We start from the raw sequence: 20,777 nt of genomic DNA, 5'->3' as shown, positions 1-20,777 counted from the left end.
GCGCTGTAGGTCCCTGACGGTTGTAGGAAGGCTGCATGTCGATGATGCCTGTACTTTTACGGCTGACTGGCCGATTGGCCGCCCTTAGCCGCTTCTTGAGCAAAGCGGCGGATAAGACCGTACCCTTCTTCGAAGCCATGAAGAAGAAGGAGGGATTCGCTTGGACTGCCGAATGCCAACAATCGTTCGAGGAGTTGAAACAGTACCTCTCAACGCCCCCAGTGCTGTCTACCCCCCAGGTGGGCGAGCCTTTATTCTTTTATCTCGCCGCCTCAGCCAAGGCAGTGAGTTCGGTGTTGGTCCGAGGAGGAGGACCGAGTCCAGCACCCCGGTTTATTACATATAGTCGCTCGCTGAAGGCCGCTGGAGACGCGGTACGCCCGTGTTGGAAAAGATTGTGTATGCATGGTAGTCACCGTGCGCAAGCTGGCACCCTATTTCCAAGCTCATACCGTTCGGATTTTGACAGACCAGCCGCTCGGAAGCGTGCTAAGAAACCCTTGTCCTCCGGCCGACTTGTAAAGTGGGCCGTAGAGTTGACTCAGTACGGATTGAATACCAACCCCGGCCTTCCATTAAGGGTCAAGCCTTGGCCGACTTCCTGGTTGAATGCACGGCAAGTGAGGAAGAAAAGGAACATGCCTCAGAGAGCTGCCCAGGCGAGTGGTGGGAAATGCACAGCGGACGGGAGCATCGAGTCGACAACACTGTGGAGGCGGTGTCATGTTCATCACTCCGGAAGGATTCCGGCTATATTACGCTCTGAGATATCGGTTCTCAACATCAAATAATGAGGCCGAGTACGAAGCGGTATTAAACGGCCTCCGACTCGCCAAGGCCCTGGGAGTCGAGCGGCTGCGAATCAAGACTGACTCCAGACTGGTAGTCGGACAGATCTCGGGTACGTGTGAAACTAAGAATACAAGGATGGTACTATAGAAAGAGCGTGCGGTCGAAATGTTAAAAGGGTTCGGGGCTTACGAGATAGAGTACATACCCCGCGCGGACAACATGGAAGCCGACCTATTGTCCAAAATTGCCCTGGAAGGGGTACCGGACCACCTGATAAAAATTTGCCAGAAGGAGGAGTTAAACCGGCCGAGTGTTGAGGAGGCACCACTGGAAGTCCAGCGAGTAGATATCGAGGAATGGGATCGAGTGAAAAATCCCGAAATGTTCTGGATAGAGGACATCCGGCGATTCATAGAAAAAGGCGAGTTACCGGAAGATCCGGGAGTCGCCGCGAGAGTTCGGCGGAAAGCCCCTTCCTTCCAGATCATCGACGGACAGCTATACAAACAGTCGTTCGGTGGACCCTTACTAAAGTGCCTGCTTAGACCCGAGGCCGAGAAAATAATGGACGAAGCTCATAGAGGCATTTGTGCCGCGCACCAGGGCGATCACACGCTCGCCAGGAAGTTGGTCGTTCAAGGGTATTATTGGCCGACCATGATGCGAGACTGCATCGAATGGATGTCCAGATGCGGCGTTTGTCAAGCATTCGCCAGAAAAGACACCCGGCCGGCCACCTTTTATACACCGGTCACCACTGCTATCCCCTTCGCCAAGTGGGGAATAGACTTGTTGGGGCCATTGCCCGTCGCCCGGGAGGTCTGAAGTTTTGTGTCGTGGCTATCGACTATTTCACCAAATGGGTCGAGGCAGAGCCATTGGCTAGCATCACTGAGTACCAATGTCGACGTTTTCTGTGGAAAAGGGTGATATGTTGCTTCGGCCTGCCCGAGCACATCGTCAGCGACAACGGGCGACAGTTTGACTGCCAGGCCTTCGCTGATTTCTGCCGCCGACACGGTATCAAGCATACCAAGGTCTCGGTGGCGTACCCACAAGCCAATGGGCAGATCGAGAATGTGAATCGAACGTTGGTCGATGGGATCCGGAAGAAGCTCGAAGACATCCGAGGAAGTTGGGCGGATGAGCTTGACCGAGTCCTATGGGCTTATCGCACTACCCAGCGGCGAGCGACGGGGGAGAGCCCGTTCTCGCTCGCATACGGCTTCGAGGCCAAAGTTCCAGTCGAAGTAGTCGAGCCCACCCACCGGGTTCGCACCTACTCGGATGCAGCGAACGAAGAGAATTTGCGGATCGAGAAAAATTTCCTAGAAGAAAGGAGGGAAGCCGCGAGTGCACGGATGGTCGAGTACCAGCAGGCGGTGAAAAGATATCGCGACCGGAGGACTCGCCCGCGAACCTTCCAGGTTGGCGACCTCGTGTTACGCGATCGACAGGCCAGTCAGCCCACCGAAGGGGGCAAGTTTGCGGTTAAGTGGGAGGGGCCATACCGTATCGCAGCGGTGGTCCAAGCCGGAACCTATAAGTTAGAGACTATGGAAGGCAAGCTCATAGATCGCATATGGAATGTCACCCATTTGAAAAGGTTCTATCCGTAGAAAAGGATAGGCCGTGTACGTGCTCAAGGATTCCAAACATCTAAATAAAGCACATGGGTTACAGTTAATCGCCTCGACCGAGAGACTCGGCAAGAAAAGATAGGAAACAAGGGCCCAGACCCTTAGACGTTTCTGAGAAAAAGCCTACAGGAGTCGCCTCGACTGAGGGACTCGGCGAGTATTGAGAGAAACGACGGGGGCACTGACCCTAAACTGTTTCTGAGATAGAAAAAAGCCTAATGGGTCGCCTCGACCGAGGGACTCGGCAAGAAAAGATAGGAAACAAGGGCCCAGACCCTTAGACGTTTCCGAGAAAAAGCCTACAGGAGTCGCCTCGACTGAGGGACTCGGCGAGTATTGAGAGAAACGACGGGGCACTGACCCTAAACTGTTTCTGAGATAGAAAAAGCCTAATGGGTCGCCTCGACCGAGGGACTCGGCAAGAAAAGATAGGAAACAAGGGCCCAGACCCTTAGACGTTTTCGAGAAAAAGCCTACAGCAGTCGCCTCGACTGAGGGACTCGGCGAGTATTGAGAGAAACGACGGGGCACTGACCCTAAACTGTTTCTGAGATAGATAAAGCCTAATGGGTCGCCTCGACCGAGGGACTCGGCAAGAAAAGATAGGAAACAAGGGCCCAGACCCTTAGACGTTTCCGAGAAAAAGCCCACGGGAGTCGCCTCGACTGAGGGACTCGGCGAGTATTGAGAGAAACGACGGGGCACTGACCCTAAACTGTTTCTGAGATAGAAAAAGCCTAATGGGTCGCCTCGACCGAGGGACTCAGCAAGAAAAGACAGGAAACAAGGGCCTGGACCCTTAGTCGTGCCTGTGGAAAAGCCTTGAAGAGTCGCCTCGACAGAAGGACTCGGTGAGCAGTTAAAAAAGACTAGGTCAAAGGACAAAGCGTCGAGCTCAAGATAATACGAAAAGGAAGAGAAAAGGGGAATTTCATTAAAAAAAGGCCCGAAAAGGAGGCCAGCCTTTACAAAAGGGGGCTGTCCCCAAACAGAACAGCCCTAAACTACGGGGGAGGGGGTGTCGACATCAATCCCTTCGACTTGGGCCCCTGCCGTTGGTCCAGTCAGGGGAACAGAAGAAGGGTCCTCGGCCTGAAGAGAGGACTCGACAAGCTCAGGAGGTGTCGCTGAAGGAAGAGTCGCCGGATCAGAGGTCGCCGGAAGAGCTGCCGGATCCCCAGTCGCCGACTGTCCTTCAGTCGCCGGAAGAGCATCTATCACGGGCTTGAGGCCCCAGCTCTCGGGAGTGAAAGAGGAGTCGCGGACCAGCAAGGCGGAATGGATCTCTGTCTGCGCCTCGCGAAAGCCGAGGCGATAGTCGCGCTCGCCCAAGTCTAGGAGGAACTCGTCACCATCCGGCGTCGACAGCCACTCCTTGGCAATCTCTTTTTGGCGAGCCTCTATCGCCGCCTTCACCTCCGCCTCGAAGGCGGCCGACTTCTTGTACTCCTCAACAGAGGTCGCAGCAATCGTCGCCACCTTGTCTCGCTCCTCCTCCCACTGACGAGTAACCCTCAGCATCTCAGAGTTGTGCACCTCCACCACCTTGAGGTGCTTCGCCTGCTCTTCCAAAAAGGCCTCCTCCGTCTGACGCAGCTTGTTGGACATAGACCGCATGTCGGTCAAATAGTTCTGCAGCCGCTTACTCATCTCCATCTGGAAGGTGAGGTTCTGCGAAACAGACACGAATCAGGTAATGAAAGGAAAGGACGAAGGGAAGGTCAAGAGGGAAACACTTACGCGGTACGATTGGCGCAGTGAGGCCTCGAGGATGTACCCGTCCCCCAGAGCATGAGTCGCCTCCACGTCCTTTGGTAGAAGGACGTTAGCACACCACTTGCGGACAGAGGAGGTGCCCATCCCGATCTGGGCATCCTCCTCTACCTCATGGCACAGCCGGATCCTTTTTGGAGCCGACTCGTCAGTTTGAACAGCCGGGCGCTTAGAACCGGAGCTCTCTGTCTGAGGAGGAGGTGGCTGTCGAGTGGGCGACACCACTGGCGACGGAGTCAGATCCACCACGTTTTGAGGAGGAGGAGGAGTCGGCCTGGGAGCCGGAGACGGTAGAGAAGAAGAGGCAGCAGCAGTACCGGAAGAGCGTTGGATCAGCCGACGCCTCATCTTTTCGGCTCTGTCTGCCATCTCGGGAGTCGATTCAAATGCCTCGTCGGAGCTGGAGGAGTCGGAGTCGTATGGACCTGTAAAAAGGAAAGAGAAAGCATGAGGTGTTCCGAGTCGGAATAGGGCGAGATAGGAAAAGAATGAGGGGTAACGAAGACTACCTACGGTGGCCGCACCCTCCGGTAGCAAGCCACGCTTAGCCATGGCCCGGACTCGGGACCAGTACTTGACGGAGTACGGCCCGAAGCCCTTCAAGAACTCGCCGCCCAAGACCGCATCGTTGGAAGGAACGGCACGTCGAGGACAAGACTTGAACAGAGCGGCCGGCCACAGGGTCGGAAAAGTGAAAGAAGAAAGGGCAGGGCGGATGAAGAAATAAAGGAGCTTCCAATCCTTGATGGAATCGGACAGCCCCTCGAAAAGCTGTCGCCCCGGGCGAGCGGCGACTTGAACAAAGCCCGGCGAGTGCGAGCCAACCTTGTTTACGGTAAAAAGATACCGGAACGGGTCGAGGTCCGGCTCGCACAGCCACCAGTGGCAGAGATTGATGAAACAAGTAAGGAGTCGGTGAGAATTGGGCACTAATTGGCCCGGAACCAAGTTATAATGCCGGTAAAAAAGAGAGAGAAAAGGACATGGAGGAACTCGGAAGCCAAAGGCAACCGAGTGTAGATGAATACCGACACAACCCTCGGGTGGGTCGTAAATTTGCCGGCCCTCCGGGGCAAGGACTATGGCCGAGGGCCCAAGAAGATACTGGGCCATCTCCAGATCCGCCGCAGTAGCGACGGACGGCGGCCCGGAAGGACGGACGATTGGATCGAACTTGCCCCGCGGCCGTATAACGCCACCCGGCAGAGCCGCCACCGTCGTTAGAGGAGCGGGGCTCAGCGGAGTAACCGCCCCCGAAGAAGAGGGGGTCGGAGGAAGAGAAGATGTCGATGGAACGTCCGAGGGAAGTTCCGTACGACGGAGGGAAGACGTCAATGGAACGTCCGCCGGAAGTTCCATACGACGAGGAGGAGAAGAGGAAGACGAAGAAGGAGAAGAAGAAGAGGGAGAAGTCGCCTCGGTGTTGTCGACCGAGTAACGACGAGAAGAAGAAGAGTGCGAGGAAGAAGACATTACCTAGGTCAGGATGGAAATTGGAGGAGGAACAGAGTGGCCGGAGAAGCTCGAAGTTGAAACTGAAAAGGAAGACTGGAGAAGAGAGTGGGAAGAGAGACGAAGTGGCTATTTGAAGGGTAAGAATTTCAAAGGGCGGCCACGTGCCATCTTCTCGTTGGAGGGGCTGGAGGTGACGAGACGTGAAGGGACGCCGCATTTAATGCCTCAAAAGGCGGGGCGACGGTTCAGGCCTAGGGTTAGCCCACAGACGGCGCGTCTGCCCTAGGCTAGGGTCGAACGTCACGTGACCCGGCCTGCTAAGCCGGAAGCCCGTAGCGGGCCATGGCCTCTGGGCCCACGAGATACGAACTGGAAGCTTCTAGAAGCAACCCGGTAGAACCCGGCTCATCAAATGATATCGGCCGAGCTCACGAAGAAATTCCGGTCGCGGAGTCGGCGATCAGACTCGGCGACTCCCTCGACTGGAGGATCTCGCCATAGCAAGACTAGGGGTCCGTCTCATGGATCCGAGGTCGGGCGACAAAATAGTAAGAAATTGCAAGGTTGGATAAGAAAAGCACACTATTTATTCAAATCAACACGAAGATTACAAAGCCCAGGACTCGGCCAGTGCAAACTACAAGAGAAAAACAGAGTCATGGCTTGGCTTCCTTCTCTGTCGACGAGCGGGCAGCCGGAGGACCCTCTAGGAAGTACTGGGGGGCGGAATGGTAGAGGACTCGGCTCAGGCTCTGGCATCTCGTCCAGATACACGACCGGTTTCCCATCGTCAATCATTTGTAAAGGCCTCTCCAGAGCGCTCGGCGACATGGCAACGCCGAAAAGCGGAGGAACCTCCCACACCTCTTCCTCCTCGGGAGCAGGATTCCCGACCTCTGGTCCGGGATCCTCCACCACAGGCTCCATCTCCACATCGATAGACTCCCTACACATCAGGTCCAGCATGTCCGGAGGCACCACGATGGGGTCTGAAGCCGAGTCGCCCACCAGACGACCCCCGTTAGCCAGCCTCTTCTGCCTCAACCGCTCCAGTCGAGCATGCTCCTTGTTGCGAATGGACCAGCGGCGATCACCATCCCTATAACTCATAGCGCCGTGCTTTCGCAAAATGAAGAGTGTTGCGATTTGCATCAACTGGGAAGGGTCTTTATATAGCCCAGGGAAGGCGAATATCTAGGCGATAATTACGGAGGAGACTGGCATAACTGAGCCGGATTGGACGGATGACGAGAATCTTTGTCAGAGATTAGTTCCATCAGATCCGCCCGGGAAGAGCAAGATTCGCACGCCAACATAGAAAAGATTGGATTTACCCGAGCTATGGGGAATCTTGCAGATGTCAGACTGAAAAGAGTCTGACGATGTGACCGACTCCTTGACCAGTCGTCCGAATGGGCACGCAACAAAACACGACAAAACACAAGGCAAAATGAAAATAGCGCTTTTATTATTATTATGGAAAAGGAGGGTACAAGAAGCAAGGAGCTTATTACAAATTATGGATATGAAAATGCTCCTAAAAAGATTCCTCCGAGCTATGACCGACCCCGGTACATAAAGGTCACTCGCCAGGCGAGGAAGAGTCGCCCCCAAAGAATCCCCCCGATGGTCCAGGGGGAGAGGGGCAGAACGAGTCCCAGAAAGCTGGCATGAGCGGCGGCGGAATGGGTTCCTCATCATCCGGATACGCCTCTTGGTAGCGGGCGTAATCCTCGTCATCCATAAGGCCCGTGACCGGCCCGTCTAGGTCATCCAGCGGGATGGAGAAAGTCATTTTGAAAGTCAATTGTTCAGGGACGGCCACCCCCACAAAGGATCCATCTTGAGAAGTCACCCTGGCGGTTGCTGGAGTCGGCGGACGAAGCAAAGGCGGCACGACTTCTCGCTGAGGTGGGGTCGGCGGCTGCGAAGCTGAGGAGGTGGCACCAGCAGGAGATCTCCGGGGAGCCGGACGAGAAGCTTTTTTCTTGCTTTCCCTCTCAGGTCGAGTCCGCTTAGAAGGCAGCGGACGCCGAGGAGACCCGAAGTCAATTCGCTTCCCTTTCAAGGGAGAGCGACCCATAATGAACTCGTGAAGAAAAGAGAGAAGGAAGGAGGCCATTTATAGGTGCCGAGCCTAGATGAAAGAATCTCAACGGCTCCGCGAGATCCGGAGAGGATGGCTGATGATCCGGACGTTACAAGGGGCTATTCAGGGCACGGATACGGTAATTAAAGGAGACGAGCGGTTGCTACTTTTCCAAACCCAGGTCGAAGGACCGGGTATGGAAAAGTGAGGGACTAGTTGATGGGGTAAGGACCCCGGCCCAAGAGATAGGGGCCCAAAGAAAATAAAAGTGGGCCAGCATCGAGAGAAGCCCAAAGAGCAGTCTGGTCGAGTCCAGGAGTCGGCCGAGGCCCAAGCCCAGGAAAGGACCTGGCTCGAGGAGCCGTTGAGGGCATTAAAGGCGTTCCTTTAAAAGAGAGCCGTTGAAGCATTGAAGACAGGACCCAGTCGGGCTGTTACCAACCTAGGAGAGCCGTTGGTCGACCGAGTAACAGCGTCCAACGGCTCCATATCTTGATTAGCCTTGAAGTCGGCCATTAAGGGCCATCAAGTCGGCAGAGGAGGAGCCACTATATAAAGGCTCCTCCATTCTTGTAAAAGGGAGACACTTCGGACACCCGGAAGAGGAGAGAATAACAAAGAATTTCCGAGCACTCTCATTATCTCTGAGTTAGACATAAATATTATTGAGAGGTGTATCCTCCGACCAAAAGGTTGTGTTGGACCTCCTTGGGCCCAAAAACCCTAAAACCATCAATGGGCTACCAATCATGTGACTCCGGATATTGCAGCTCTTTCTACATCAAAGGAATACACGGGTAATGACACATTGTCTGTGGGTGATGGTAAGGCACTCTCTATTAGTCATGTAGGTCATGCTTCTTTTAATACCCCATCTCGTTCCTTCCAATTGTCTAATATCCTTCATGTTCCCAGTGTCTCTACTTCTTTATTATCTGTTCAGAAATTTGCGATAGATAATAAAGTGTTTTCTGAGTTCCACCCATCTTTTTTTTTTTTTGTTGTTGTTGTGAAGGATATCAACACCAAGGAAATTCTACTTAAAGGCAATAGTCATGGGGGTCTCTATAGGCTCCCTATTGCAACACCGTCTCCCTCAGTTTTCCTTACAGCTCGTACTTCTCTGTCAGTGTGGCATGATCGTTTAGGACATCCACATCATCGTGTTTTACTTCGTATTCTTCAATCATGTCTGGTTAGTGGGTCAAATAACTCTATTCGATGTAATTTTAGTTTGTGTAATGCGTGTCAAATAGGTAAATCCTCTCGATTCCCATTGGCACGTGTTGAGTCATCTAGTTCTAGTGTTCTTGATTTGATATACACAGATATTTGGGGTCCAGCTCCCCTTTTGTCAATTGATGGCTATCGTTATTTCGTTATTTTTGTGGATGATTATACTGGCTACACTTGGTATTTTTCCATGAAATTAAAATCTGATCTGTATGCTATCTTTGATAAGTTTCGTACTATGGTTGAACGATCTTTTAACACAAAAATTAAAGCCGTTCAATCTGATCTAGGAGTTGAATACAAAAAATTGCATTATTCCTTTACTCATTTAGATATCTTTCATAGACAATCCAGTGCCTACACTCATGAACAAAATGGTCGTGTCGAACAGAAATACAGACACATAGTTGAAACAGGTCTGACTCTTCTAGCTCGTGCCTCTATTCCATATAAATTATGAGATTTTGCATTTGAAACTTCAGTTTATTTAATTAACAAAATGCCTTTCTGTTATATTAAATAATCTCAGTCCCCATTTTAAAGTTCATAATTCCAATCCCTCCTATTCTTTTCTTCGTGTCTTGGGTGTTTGTGTTATCCGTATCTCAGGCCATATAATCGTCATAAATTCTCGTTCCGGTCCTCTCCATGTGTTTTCCTAGGTTATCCTAAGTCGTTTCGGGGGTATAGATGCATGGACTTACAGACTAACAAGATTTATGTGTGAAGGCATGTAAGGTTTGATGAAACAGTTTACCCTTTTGCTACTAAAAATACTGTGCAGCCATCTCCACCTATATAGATTTGTCCGTGGGCTGAGTCAGTTCTTCATCCCACTGTGATTTCACCGTCACTCGGTACTGTTGCTGTCCCACCCAGTCCCACTAGCAGCGATTCGGACTCATCTCCACCACCGCCTACTGCCGCTGCCGGTCCATCTAACTCGCCGAACCGTGAGCTGCCTGTCGAGGCGATCCAGCCCGTCAAATGCCCACGTGGGCGTCCTCGCAGGAAAACGATCAAGTCCACAGTTCGGACCCATGAGATGCACACTCGGAGTCAGTCTTAGGCTCCACCTTCTATTTTAACGGCTCAGGTTTGTCCTTTGGATCCCACTTGTTACACTCAGGCTGTTAAACTTTCAGAATGGCAAGAGGCTATGGATCAAGAATTTAATGTCCTACTACAAAACCGGACTTGGGAACTTGTGCCATCTCAGCGAGACATGAACATTATTGTGTGTAAGTGGGTTTTTTCGTACAAAACGGAAAGCTGATGGTTCCATTAAGAGGCATAAGGCGAGAATTGTAGCAAAATGGTTTAATCAAGTGCCAGGTCAGGACTTCTTTGACACTTTTAGTCCAGTGGTTAAACCAACCACAGTCATGTTACTTCTTTCTCTTGCTTTATCATCTGGGTGGACTATTAAGCAATTGGATGTTCATAATGCTTTCTTGAACAATCATCTCTCTGAAACTGTGTATATGAAGCAACCGCCTGGATATATTGATGCTTCCTATCCAAATCATGTATGCCTGCTAAAAAGGTTTCTTTATGGATTAAAACAGGCTCCCCGAGCTTGGTTTAATCGTTTGCACACCTTTTTACTATCTATTGATTTTCAGGCAACCAAAACGGATGTGTCTCCTTTTTACTACTCACGGGGATCTGATTGTGTATATCTACTTGTTTATGTGGATGATATTCTTATGATGGGAAGCGATACAAAACTAGTTCTTCAACTAGTTTTGAAACTCTCTGCTGCATTTAAATTCAGGGATGTTGGTGAACCAGGTTTTTTTCTTGGAATTGAGGCAATTAAATACAATGATGGGATTTTACTTTCCCAATAGAGATACATGCATGATATTATAAAACGTGCTGGAATGACATATTGCAAGTCCTTGTCCACTCCCATTCTCACGTCAAAATCTATTCCCATTGACGCAACTCCACATGATGATCCTACACAGTACATGAGTTTAGCGGGTGCATTACAGTATTTAACCATCACTCGTCCTGATATGTCCTTTGTAGTCAATCAGTTATGTCAACACATGCATGCGCCTACAGTATTTAACCATCACTCGTCCTGATCTGTCCTTCCTTTGTAGTCAATCAGTTATGTCAACACATGCATGCGCATGATTTTATTGAGACCAGGTCCACCATAAACCGGGCATAGGAAAGTAATGACTTTATTACCTGGGGCGCTAGGCCCAAAACAGTACGTACAAAGCCCGAGGTAAAGGTCCAGAATGGCGGCCCAAAGAATGGGCGCACTATAGCTAGATATGCTACTGAGAGAAATCGAACCCAGGTGGCTGGGTTGAAAGTATAGACCAGAGACCACTAGACCAGGGTGTTTGTCATGTCTGAATTGCCCTTAGTCAAAGATCCAGGGCCCCTATTTATAGCAGGCCCCCCTCCCCCTTTGGCTGTCCACGTGTCCCACTAGTCAGACGCCACTACCTCATTTGTCGCATAACAGTCCGCACGTTCACCACAAACCGACGCCCCCACCTTCTTCTCCCGCACACCCCCCGCACCCCGGGCGGCCCTAGCCGCCCGGTGCCAGCGAGCGCACGCTGTCGCGCCCCCCGCGATGGGGGTGCTAGGCCCGCGATGGGGGTGCTAGGCCCGCGCCTAGCCGCGCAGGGCGCACTACTGCCGGCTGGGGCCAACGCCCCAGCTGGCGACTTCCCCGGACCATGGGCGTTGGCCGGCCACCGCCCCTTGGCCTCGCACAGGGGCGCTACGCCCGCGCCCAGCCCCGCATGGTGCGCTGGTCGCGCCACCGGGCGCGCTAGCCGCGCCGGGCAAGGGCACACCGCCCGAGCCGATTCTGCCCGTCGTCGACGAGAGCCGCCCCCGGCGACGCTTCCCGATGACACCCCAAACCACCTCCCGTTCACCAGCCCCCCCTTCCAATCCATGCTCTTCACCCCGGCCCACCATGCATGCTTGTCTTCCCAGCCCAACAAGACTTGGCTCCTTCTTTCACCACCCCTACTTGGGCCAATACTTTCCCAATAAAATGCCCCTAGGGTCCCATATCCCCATCACAATCCCCCACTTTCTTTATGCATCTGGATGCCTGAAGGAAGTATAATTCAACATCACATCCTCCTCCTATTTCCAAACTCAAATTCCCAGTTCCCACACTTTCCAGATATCCTCCTCACAAGTTCCCTCGTACGCCGCCGCCACCTTCCATCACCACCATTGTCATGCGTCACACAGTTACTCCATACCTCTGCCACACATTGCACGTCGCCATGGCCTTCGCTTCATCACCTAGTGTTGAGAAGTCAATGTGACTCCTCTATTGTCGCTTCTTGGATGCTTCGTGTACTGGACATCTCCTTTGTTACATTTATTTAGTCTGCGTTTTTTGATTTCTCCATGCTGCACGTGCATGCTTCTTTCGAATATTCACTGCATGTCTTTGCTCCTTCTCTATGTTGCACCTGCAGGAGCCATTTTTTTTCTTTTTTCTTTTTTTTTTTTAAGCTTTGGCCATAGGCTCCACCCCTTTGGGGGGGGGGGGGGGGGGGCGGGGGAGGGATTACTTTTCGCTTGGCGGGCTGAGCGACCTCTGGAACTTGTATACTGCATGCTACAAAAAAGCTCGTGGAGTGCCTACCCTGCCATGCAAGTCCGCGTATGTGGGTTGTGATAACCTACATGTCCTAGCCACCAGAATGCACGCACACTGCCTACCCTGCCATGCAAGTCCGCGCATGTGAGTTGCGATAACCTACATGCCCCAGCCACCAAAATGCATGCGGACTGCCTACCCTGCCATGCAAGTTCGCACATGCGAGTTGCGATAACCCACACGCCCCATCCGCCAAAAGCCATGCGGACTGCCAAGTCTAGCAAGTTCGCGCATGTGGGTTGCGAAAACCCACACGCCCCATCCGCCAAAAGCCATGCGGACCGCCAAGTCTAGCAAGTTCGCGCATGTGGGTTGTGATAACCCACATGCCCCAACCACCAAAATGCATGCGGACTGCCTACCCTGCCATGCAAGTCTGCGCATGTGGGTTGCGATAACCCACAGGCCCCAACCACCAATTATACACGGACTGCCTACCTCGCCATGCGAGTCCGGTACTCGATCATCCGAATGGCCGTGGGGCCAGCATGCATAGCACATAAGAGCACATACTTGGGAAATAGTTGAGGTGGCCATAGGCCAAGCATGCATAGCACATAGAAACACAATTGATGTGGCTGTAGGCTAAGCATAGCACATAGGAGCACATAATTGAGGTGGCTGCAGGCCAAGCATTCATAGCACATAGGAGCACATAGTTTGGGAAGATAAAAATAATCTTTACTAAACTAAGTGTAAAAGTGTACTCACCATGGTAGTGTCTCAATGTGCTAAGTATGTTACCTCGCAGGGTAGATCATCCTGCCAATCGGCCATTTGGGCGTACCTCAGCACCTTGCTCAGACAAATAGAGACTATAAACACGAGCTAATCGTAGTTGATGGTTTTAGGGTTTTTGGGCCCAAGGAGGTCCAACACAACCTTTTGGTCGGAGGATACACCTCTCAGTAATATTTATGTCTAACTCAGAGATAATGAGAGTGCTCGGAAATTCTTTGTTATTCTCTCCTCTTCCGGGTGTCCGAAGTGTCTCCCTTTTACAAGAATGGAGGAGCCTTTATATAGTGGCTCCTCCTCTGCCGACTTGATGGCCCTTAATGGCCGACTTCAAGGCTAATCAAGATATGGAGCCGTTGGACGCTGTTACTCGGTCGACCAACGGCTCTCCTAGGTTGGTAACAGCCCGACCGGGTCCTGTCTTCAATGCTTCAACGGCTCTCTTTTAAAGGAACGCCTTTAATGCCCTCAACGACTCCTCGAGCCGGGTCCTTTCCTGGGCTTGGGCCTCGGCCGACTCCTGGACTCGACCTGACTGCTCTTTGGGCTTCTCTCGATGCTGGCCCACTTTTATTTTCTTTGGGCCCCTATCTCTTGGGCCGGGGTCCTTACCCCATCAACTAGTCCCTCACTTTTCCATGCCCGGTCCTTCGACCTGGGTTTGGAAAAGTAGCAACCGCTCGTCTCCTTTAATTACCGTATCCGTGCCCTGAATAGCCCCTTGTAACGTCCGGATCATCAGCCATCCTCTCCGGATCTCGCGGAGCCGTTGAGATTCTTTCATCTAGGCTTGGCACCTATAAATGGCCTCCTTCCTTCTCTCTTTTCTTCACGAGTTCATTATGGGTCGCTCTCCCTTGAAAGGGAAGCGAATTGACTTCGGGTCTCCTCGGCGTCCGCTGCCTTCTAAACGGACTCGACCTGAGAGGGAAAGCAAGAAAAAAGCTTCTCGTCCGGCTCCACGGAGATCTCCTGCTGGTGCCACCTCCTCAGCTTCGCAGCCGCCGACCCCACCTCAGCGAGAAGTCGTGCCGCCTTTGCTTCGTCCGCCGACTCCAGCAACCGCCAGGGTGACTTCTCAAGATGGATCCTTTGTGGAGGTGGCCGTCCCTGAACAATTGACTTTCAAAATGACTTTCTCCATCCCGCTGGATGACCTAGACGGGCCGGTCACAGGCCTTATGGATGACGAGGATTACGCCCGCTACCAAGAGGCGTATCCGGATGATGAGGAACCCATTCCGCCGCCGCTCACGCCAGCTTTCTGGGACTCGTTCTGCCCCTCTCCCCCTGGACCATCGGGGGGATTCTTTGGGGGCGATTCTTCCTCGCCTGGCGAGTGACCTTTATGTACCGGGGTCGGTCATAGCTCGGAGGAATCTTTTTAGGAGCATTTTCATATCCATAATTTGTAATAAGCTCCTTGCTGCTTGTACCCTCCTTTTCCATAATAATAATAAAAGCGCTATTTTCGTTTTGCCTTGTGTTTTGTCGTGTTTTGTTGCGTGCCCATTCGGACGGCTGGTCAAGGAGTCGGTCACATCGTCAGACTCTTTTCAGTCTGACATCTGCAAGATTCCCCATAGCTCGGGTAAATCCAATCTTTTCTATGTTGGCGTGCGAATCTTGCTCTTCCCGGGCGGATCTGATGGAACTAATCTTTGACAAAGATTCTCGTCATCCGTCCAATCCGGCTCAGTTATGCCAGTCTCCTCCGTAATTATCGCCTAGATATTCGCCTTCCCTGGGGTATATAAAGACCCTTCCCAGTTGATGCAAATCGCAACACTCTTCATTTTGCGAAAGCACGGCGTTATGAGTTATAGGGATGGTGATCGCCGCTGGTCCCTTCGCAACAAGGAGCATGCTCAACTGGAGCGGTTGAGGCAGAAGAGGCTGGCTAACGGGGGTCGTCTGGTGGGCGACTCGGCTTCAGACCCCATCGTGGTGCCTCCGGACATGCTGGACCTGATGTGTAGGGAGTCTATCGATGTGGAGATGGAGCCTGTGGTGGAGGATCCCGGACCAGAGGTCGGGAATCCTGCTCCCGAGGAGGAAGAGGTGTGGGAGGTTCCTCCGCTTTTCGGCGTTGCCATGTCGCCGAGCGCTCTGGAGAGGCCTTTACAAATGATTGACGATGGGAAGCCGGCCGTGTATCTGGACGAGATGCCAGAGCCTGAGCCGAGTCCTCTACCATTCCGCCCCAAGTACTTCCTAGAGGGTCCTCCGGCTGCCCGCTCGTCGACAGAGAAGGAAGCCAAGCCATGACTCTGATTTTCTCTTGTAGTTTGCATCGGCCGAGTCCTGGGCTTTGTAATCTTCGTGTTGATTTGAATAAATAGTGTGCTTTTCTTATCCGACCTTGCAATTTCTTACTATTTTGTCGCCCGACCTCGGATCCATGAGACGGACCCCTAGTCTTGCTATGGCGAGATCCTCCTGTCGAGGGAGTCGCCGAGTCTGATCGCCGACTCCGCGACCGGAATTTCTTCGTGAGCTCGGCCGATATCATTTGATGAGCCGGGTTCTACCGGGTTGCTTCTAGAAGCTTCCAGCTCGTATCTCGTGGGCCCAGAGGCCATGGCCCGCTACGGGCTTCCGGCTTAGCAGGCCGGGTCACGTGACGTTCGACCCTAGCCTAGGGCAGACGCGTCGTCTGTGGGCTAACCCTAGGCCTGAACCGTCGCCCCGCCTTTTGAGGCATTAAATGCGGCGTCCCTTCACGTCTCGTCACCTCCAGCCCCTCCAACGAGAAGATGGCACGTGGCCGCCCTTTGAAATTCTTACCCTTCAAATAGCCACTTCGTCTCTCTTCCCACTCTCTTCTCCAGTCTTCCTTTTCAGTTTCAACTTCGAGCTTCTCCGGCCACTCTGTTCCTCCTCCAATTTCCTTCCTGACCTAGGTAATGTCTTCTTCCTCGCACTCTTCTTCTTCTCGTCATTACTCGGTCGACAACACCGAGGCGACTTCTCCCTCTTCTTCTTCTCCTTCTTCGTCTTCCTCTTCTCCTCCTCGTCGTATGGAACTTCCGGCGGACGTTCCATTGACGTCTTCCCTCCGTCGTACGGAACTTCCCTCGGACGTTCCATCGACATCTTCTCTTCCTCCGACCCCCTCTTCTTCGGGGGCGGTTACTCCGCTGAGCCCCGCTCCTCTAACGACGGTGGCGGCTCTGCCGGGTGGCGTTATACGGCCGCGGGGCAAGTTCGATCCAATCGTCCGTCCTTCCGGGCCGCCGTCCGTCGCTACTGCGGCGGATCTGGAGATGGCCCAGTATCTTCTTGGGCCCTCGGCCATAGTCCTTGCCCCGGAGGGCCGGCAAATTTACGACCCACCCGAGGGTTGTGTCGGTATTCATCTACACTCGGTTGCCTTTGGCTTCCGAGTTCCTCCATGTCCTTTTCTCTCTCTTTTTTACCGGCATTATAACTTGGTTCCGGGCCAATTAGTGCCCAATTCTCACCGACTCCTTACTTGTTTCATCAATCTCTGCCACTGGTGGCTGTGCGAGCCGGACCTCGACCCGTTCCGGTATCTTTTTACCGTAAACAAGGTTGGCTCGCACTCGCCGGGCTTTGTTCAAGTCGCCGCTCGCCCGGGGCGACAGCTTTTCGAGGGGCTGTCCGATTCCATCAAGGATTGGAAGCTCCTTTATTTCTTCATCCGCCCTGCCCTTTCTTCTTTCACTTTTCCGACCCTGTGGCCGGCCACTCTGTTCAAGTCTTGTCCTCGACGTGCCGTTCCTTCCAACGATGCGGTCTTGGGCGGCGAGTTCTTGAAGGGCTTCGGGCCGTACTCCGTCAAGTACTGGTCCCGAGTCCGGGCCATGGCTAAGCGTGGCTTGCTACCGGAGGGTGCGGCCACCGTAGGTAGTCTTCGTTACCCCTCATTCTTTTCCTATCTCGCCCTATTCCGACTCGGAACACCTCATGCTTTCTCTTTCCTTTTTACAGGTCCATACGACTCCGACTCCTCCAGCTCCGACGAGGCGTTTGAACCGACTCCCGAGATGGCAGACAGAGCCGAAAAGATGAGGCGTCGGCTGATCCAACGCTCTTCCGGTACTGCTGCTGCCTCTTCTTCTCTACCGTCTCCGGCTCCCAGGCCGACTCCTCCTCCTCCTCAAAACGTGGTGGATCTGACTCCGTCGCCAGTGGTGTCGCCCACTCGACAGCCACCTCCTCCTCAGACAGAGAGCTCCGGTTCTAAGCGCCCGGCTGTTCAAACTGACGAGTCGGCTCCAAAAAGGATCCGGCTGTGCCATGAGGTAGAGGAGGATGCCCAGATCTGGATGGGCACCTCCTCTGTCCGCAAGTGGTGTGCTAACGTCCTTCTACCAAAGGACGTGGAGGCGACTCATGCTCTGGGGGACGGGTACATCCTCGAGGCCTCACTGCGCCAATCGTACCGCGTAAGTGTTTCCCTCTTGACCTTCCCTTCGTCCTTTCCTTTCATTACCTGATTTGTGTCTGTTTCGCAGAACCTCACCTTCCAGATGGAGATGAGTAAGCGGCTGTAGAACTATTTGACCGACATGCGGTCTATGTCCAACAAGCTGCGTCAGACGGAGGAGGCCTTTTTGGAAGAGCAGGCGAAGCACCTCAAGGTGGTGGAGGTGCACAACTCTGAGATGCTGAGGGTTACTCGTCAGTGGGAGGAGGAGCGAGACAAGGTGGCGACGATTGCTGCGACCTCTGTTGAGGAGTACAAGAAGTCGGCCGCCTTCGAGGCGGAGGTGAAGGCGGCGATAGAGGCTCGCCAAAAAGAGATTGCCAAGGAGTGGCTGTCGACGCCGGATGGTAACGAGTTCCTCCTAGACTTGGGCGAGCGCGACTATCGCCTCGGCTTTCGCGAGGCGCAGACAGAGATCCATTCCGCCTTGCTGGTCCGCGACTCCTCTTTCACTCCCGAGAGCTGGGGCCTCAAGCCCGTGATAGATGCTCTTCCGGCGACTGAAGGACAGTCGGCGACTGGGGATCCGGCAGCTCTTCCGGCGACCTCTGATCCGGCGACTCTTCCTTCAGCGACACCTCCTGAGCTTGCCGAGTCCTCTCTTCAGGCCGAGGACCCTTCTTCTGTTCCCCTGACTGGACCAACGGCAGGGGCCCAAGTCGAAGGGATTGATGTCGACACCCCCTCCCCCGTAGTTTAGGGCTGTTCTGTTTGGGGACAGCCCCCTTTTGTAAAGGCTGGCCTCCTTTTCGGGCCTTTTTTTAATGAAATTCCCCTTTTCTCTTCCTTTTCGTATTATCTTGAGCTCGACGCTTTGTCCTTTGACCTAGTCTTTTTTAACTGCTCACCGAGTCCTTCTGTCGAGGCGACTCTTCAAGGCTTTTCCACAGGCACGACTAAGGGTCCAGGCCCTTGTTTCCTGTCTTTTCTTGCTGAGTCCCTCGGTCGAGGCGACCCATTAGGCTTTTTCTATCTCAAAAACAGTTTAGGGTCAGTGCCCCGTTGTTTCTCTCAATACTCGCCGAGTCCCTCAGTCGAGGCGACTCCCGTGGGCTTTTTCTCGGAAACGTCTAAGGGTCTGGGCCCTTGTTTCCTATCTTTTCTTGCCGAGTCCCTCGGTCGAGGCGACCCATTAGGCTTTTTCTATCTCAGAAACAGTTTAGGGTCAGTGCCCCGTCGTTTCTCTCAATACTCGCCGAGTCCCTCAGTCGAGGCGACTCTTGTAGGCTTTTTCTCGGAAACGTCTAAGGGTCTGGGCCCTTGTTTCCTATCTTTTCTTGCCGAGTCCCTCGGTCGAGGCGACCCATTAGGCTTTTTCTATCTTAGAAACAGTTTAGGGTCAGTGCCCCGTCGTTTTTCTCAATACTCGCCGAGTCCCTCAGTCGAGGCGACTCCTGTAGGTTTTTTCTCGGAAACGTCTAAGGGTCTGGGCCCTTGTTTCCTATCTTTTCTTGCCGAGTCCCTCGGTCGAGGTGACCCATTAGGCTTTTTCTATCTCAGAAACAGTTTAGGGTCAGTGCCCCGTCGTTTCTCTCAATACTCGCCGAGTCCCTCAGTCGAGGCGACCCCTGTAGCCTTTTTCTCGGAAACGTCTAAGGGTCTGGGCCCTTGTTTCCTATCTTTTCTTGCCGAGTCCCTCGGTTGAGGTGACCCATTAGGCTTTTTCTATCTCAGAAACAGTTTAGGGTCAGTGCCCCGTCGTTTCTCTCAATACTCGCCGAGTCCCTCAGTCGAGGCGACTCCTGTAGGTTTTTTCTCGGAAACGTCTAAGGGTCTGGGCCCTTGTTTCCTATCTTTTCTTGCCGAGTCCCTCGGTCGAGGCGACCCATTAGGCTTTTTCTATCTCAGAAACAGTTTAGGGTCAGTGCCCCGTCGTTTCTCTCAATACTCGCCGAGTCCCTCAGTCGAGGCGACTCTTGTAGGCTTTTTCTCGGAAACGTCTAAGGGTCTGGGCCCTTGTTTCCTATCTTTTCTTGCCGAGTCCCTCGGTCGAGGCGACCCATTAGGCTTTTTCTATCTTAGAAACAGTTTAGGGTCAGTGCCCCGTCGTTTCTCTCAATACTCGCCGAGTCCCTCAGTCGAGGCGACTCCTGTAGGCTTTTTCTCGGAAACGTCTAAGGGTCTGGGCCCTTGTTTCCTATCTTTTCTTGCCGAGTCTCTCGGTCGAGGCGATTAACTGTAACCCATGTGCTTTATTTAGATGTTTGGAATCCTTGAGCACGTACACGGCCTATCCTTTTCTACGGATAGAACCTTTTCAAATGGGTGACATTCCATATGCGATCTATGAGCTTGCCTTCCATAGTCTCTAACTTATAGGTTCCGGCTTGGACCACCGCTGCGATACGGTATGGCCCCTCCCACTTAACCGCAAACTTGCCCCCTTCGGTGGGCTGACTGGCCTGTCGATCGCGTAACACGAGGTCGCCAACCTGGAAGGTTCGCGGGCGAGTCCTCCGGTCGCGATATCTTTTCACCGCCTGCTGGTACTCGACCATCCGTGCACTCGCGGCTTCCCTCCTTTCTTCTAGGAAATTTTTCTCGATCCGCAAATTCTCTTCGTTCGCTGCATCCGAGTAGGTGCGAACCCGGTGGGTGGGCTCGACTACTTCGACTGGAACTTTGGCCTCGAAGCCGTATGCGAGCGAGAACGGGCTCTCCCCCGTCGCTCGCCGCTGGGTAGTGCGATAAGCCCATAGGACTCGTTCAAGCTCATCCGCCCAACTTCCTCGGATGTCTTCGAGCTTCTTTCGGATCCCATCGACCAACGTTCGATTCACATTCTCGATCTGCCCATTGGCTTGTGGGTACGCCACCGAGACCTTGGTATGCTTGATACCGTGTCGGCGGCAGAAATCAGCGAAGGCCTGGCAGTCAAACTGTCGCCCGTTGTCGCTGACGATGTGCCCGGGCAGGCCGAAGCGACATATCACCCTTTTCCAC

The 20,777-nt window shown here is 53.1% G+C and overlaps 1 protein-coding gene across 1 annotated transcript; it reads left to right on the top strand.

The window, feature by feature from the left end:
• Positions 1 to 1,011: 1,011 nt before the first annotated feature.
• Positions 1,012 to 1,617, top strand: LOC109150025. Its single transcript, XM_019298003.1, has one exon. It carries the CDS (start codon positions 1,012 to 1,014, stop codon positions 1,615 to 1,617), a length of 606 nt encoding a protein of 201 aa, XP_019153548.1.
• Positions 1,618 to 20,777: the final 19,160 nt, after the last annotated feature.

This window comes from Ipomoea nil, unplaced genomic scaffold (genome assembly GCF_001879475.1).
Source record: "Ipomoea nil cultivar Tokyo-kokei standard unplaced genomic scaffold, Asagao_1.1 scaffold2167, whole genome shotgun sequence".
Taxonomy (NCBI): domain Eukaryota; kingdom Viridiplantae; phylum Streptophyta; class Magnoliopsida; order Solanales; family Convolvulaceae; genus Ipomoea; species Ipomoea nil.
Note: the sequence above shows the minus strand (reverse complement) of the source record. Positions and strands in the feature narration are given on the sequence as shown.

Coding starts and splice junctions, on each gene's coding strand:
- LOC109150025 (XM_019298003.1), top strand. CDS start 1,012: ATGGAAGCCGACCTATTGTCCAAAATTGCCCTGGAAGGGGTACCGGAC.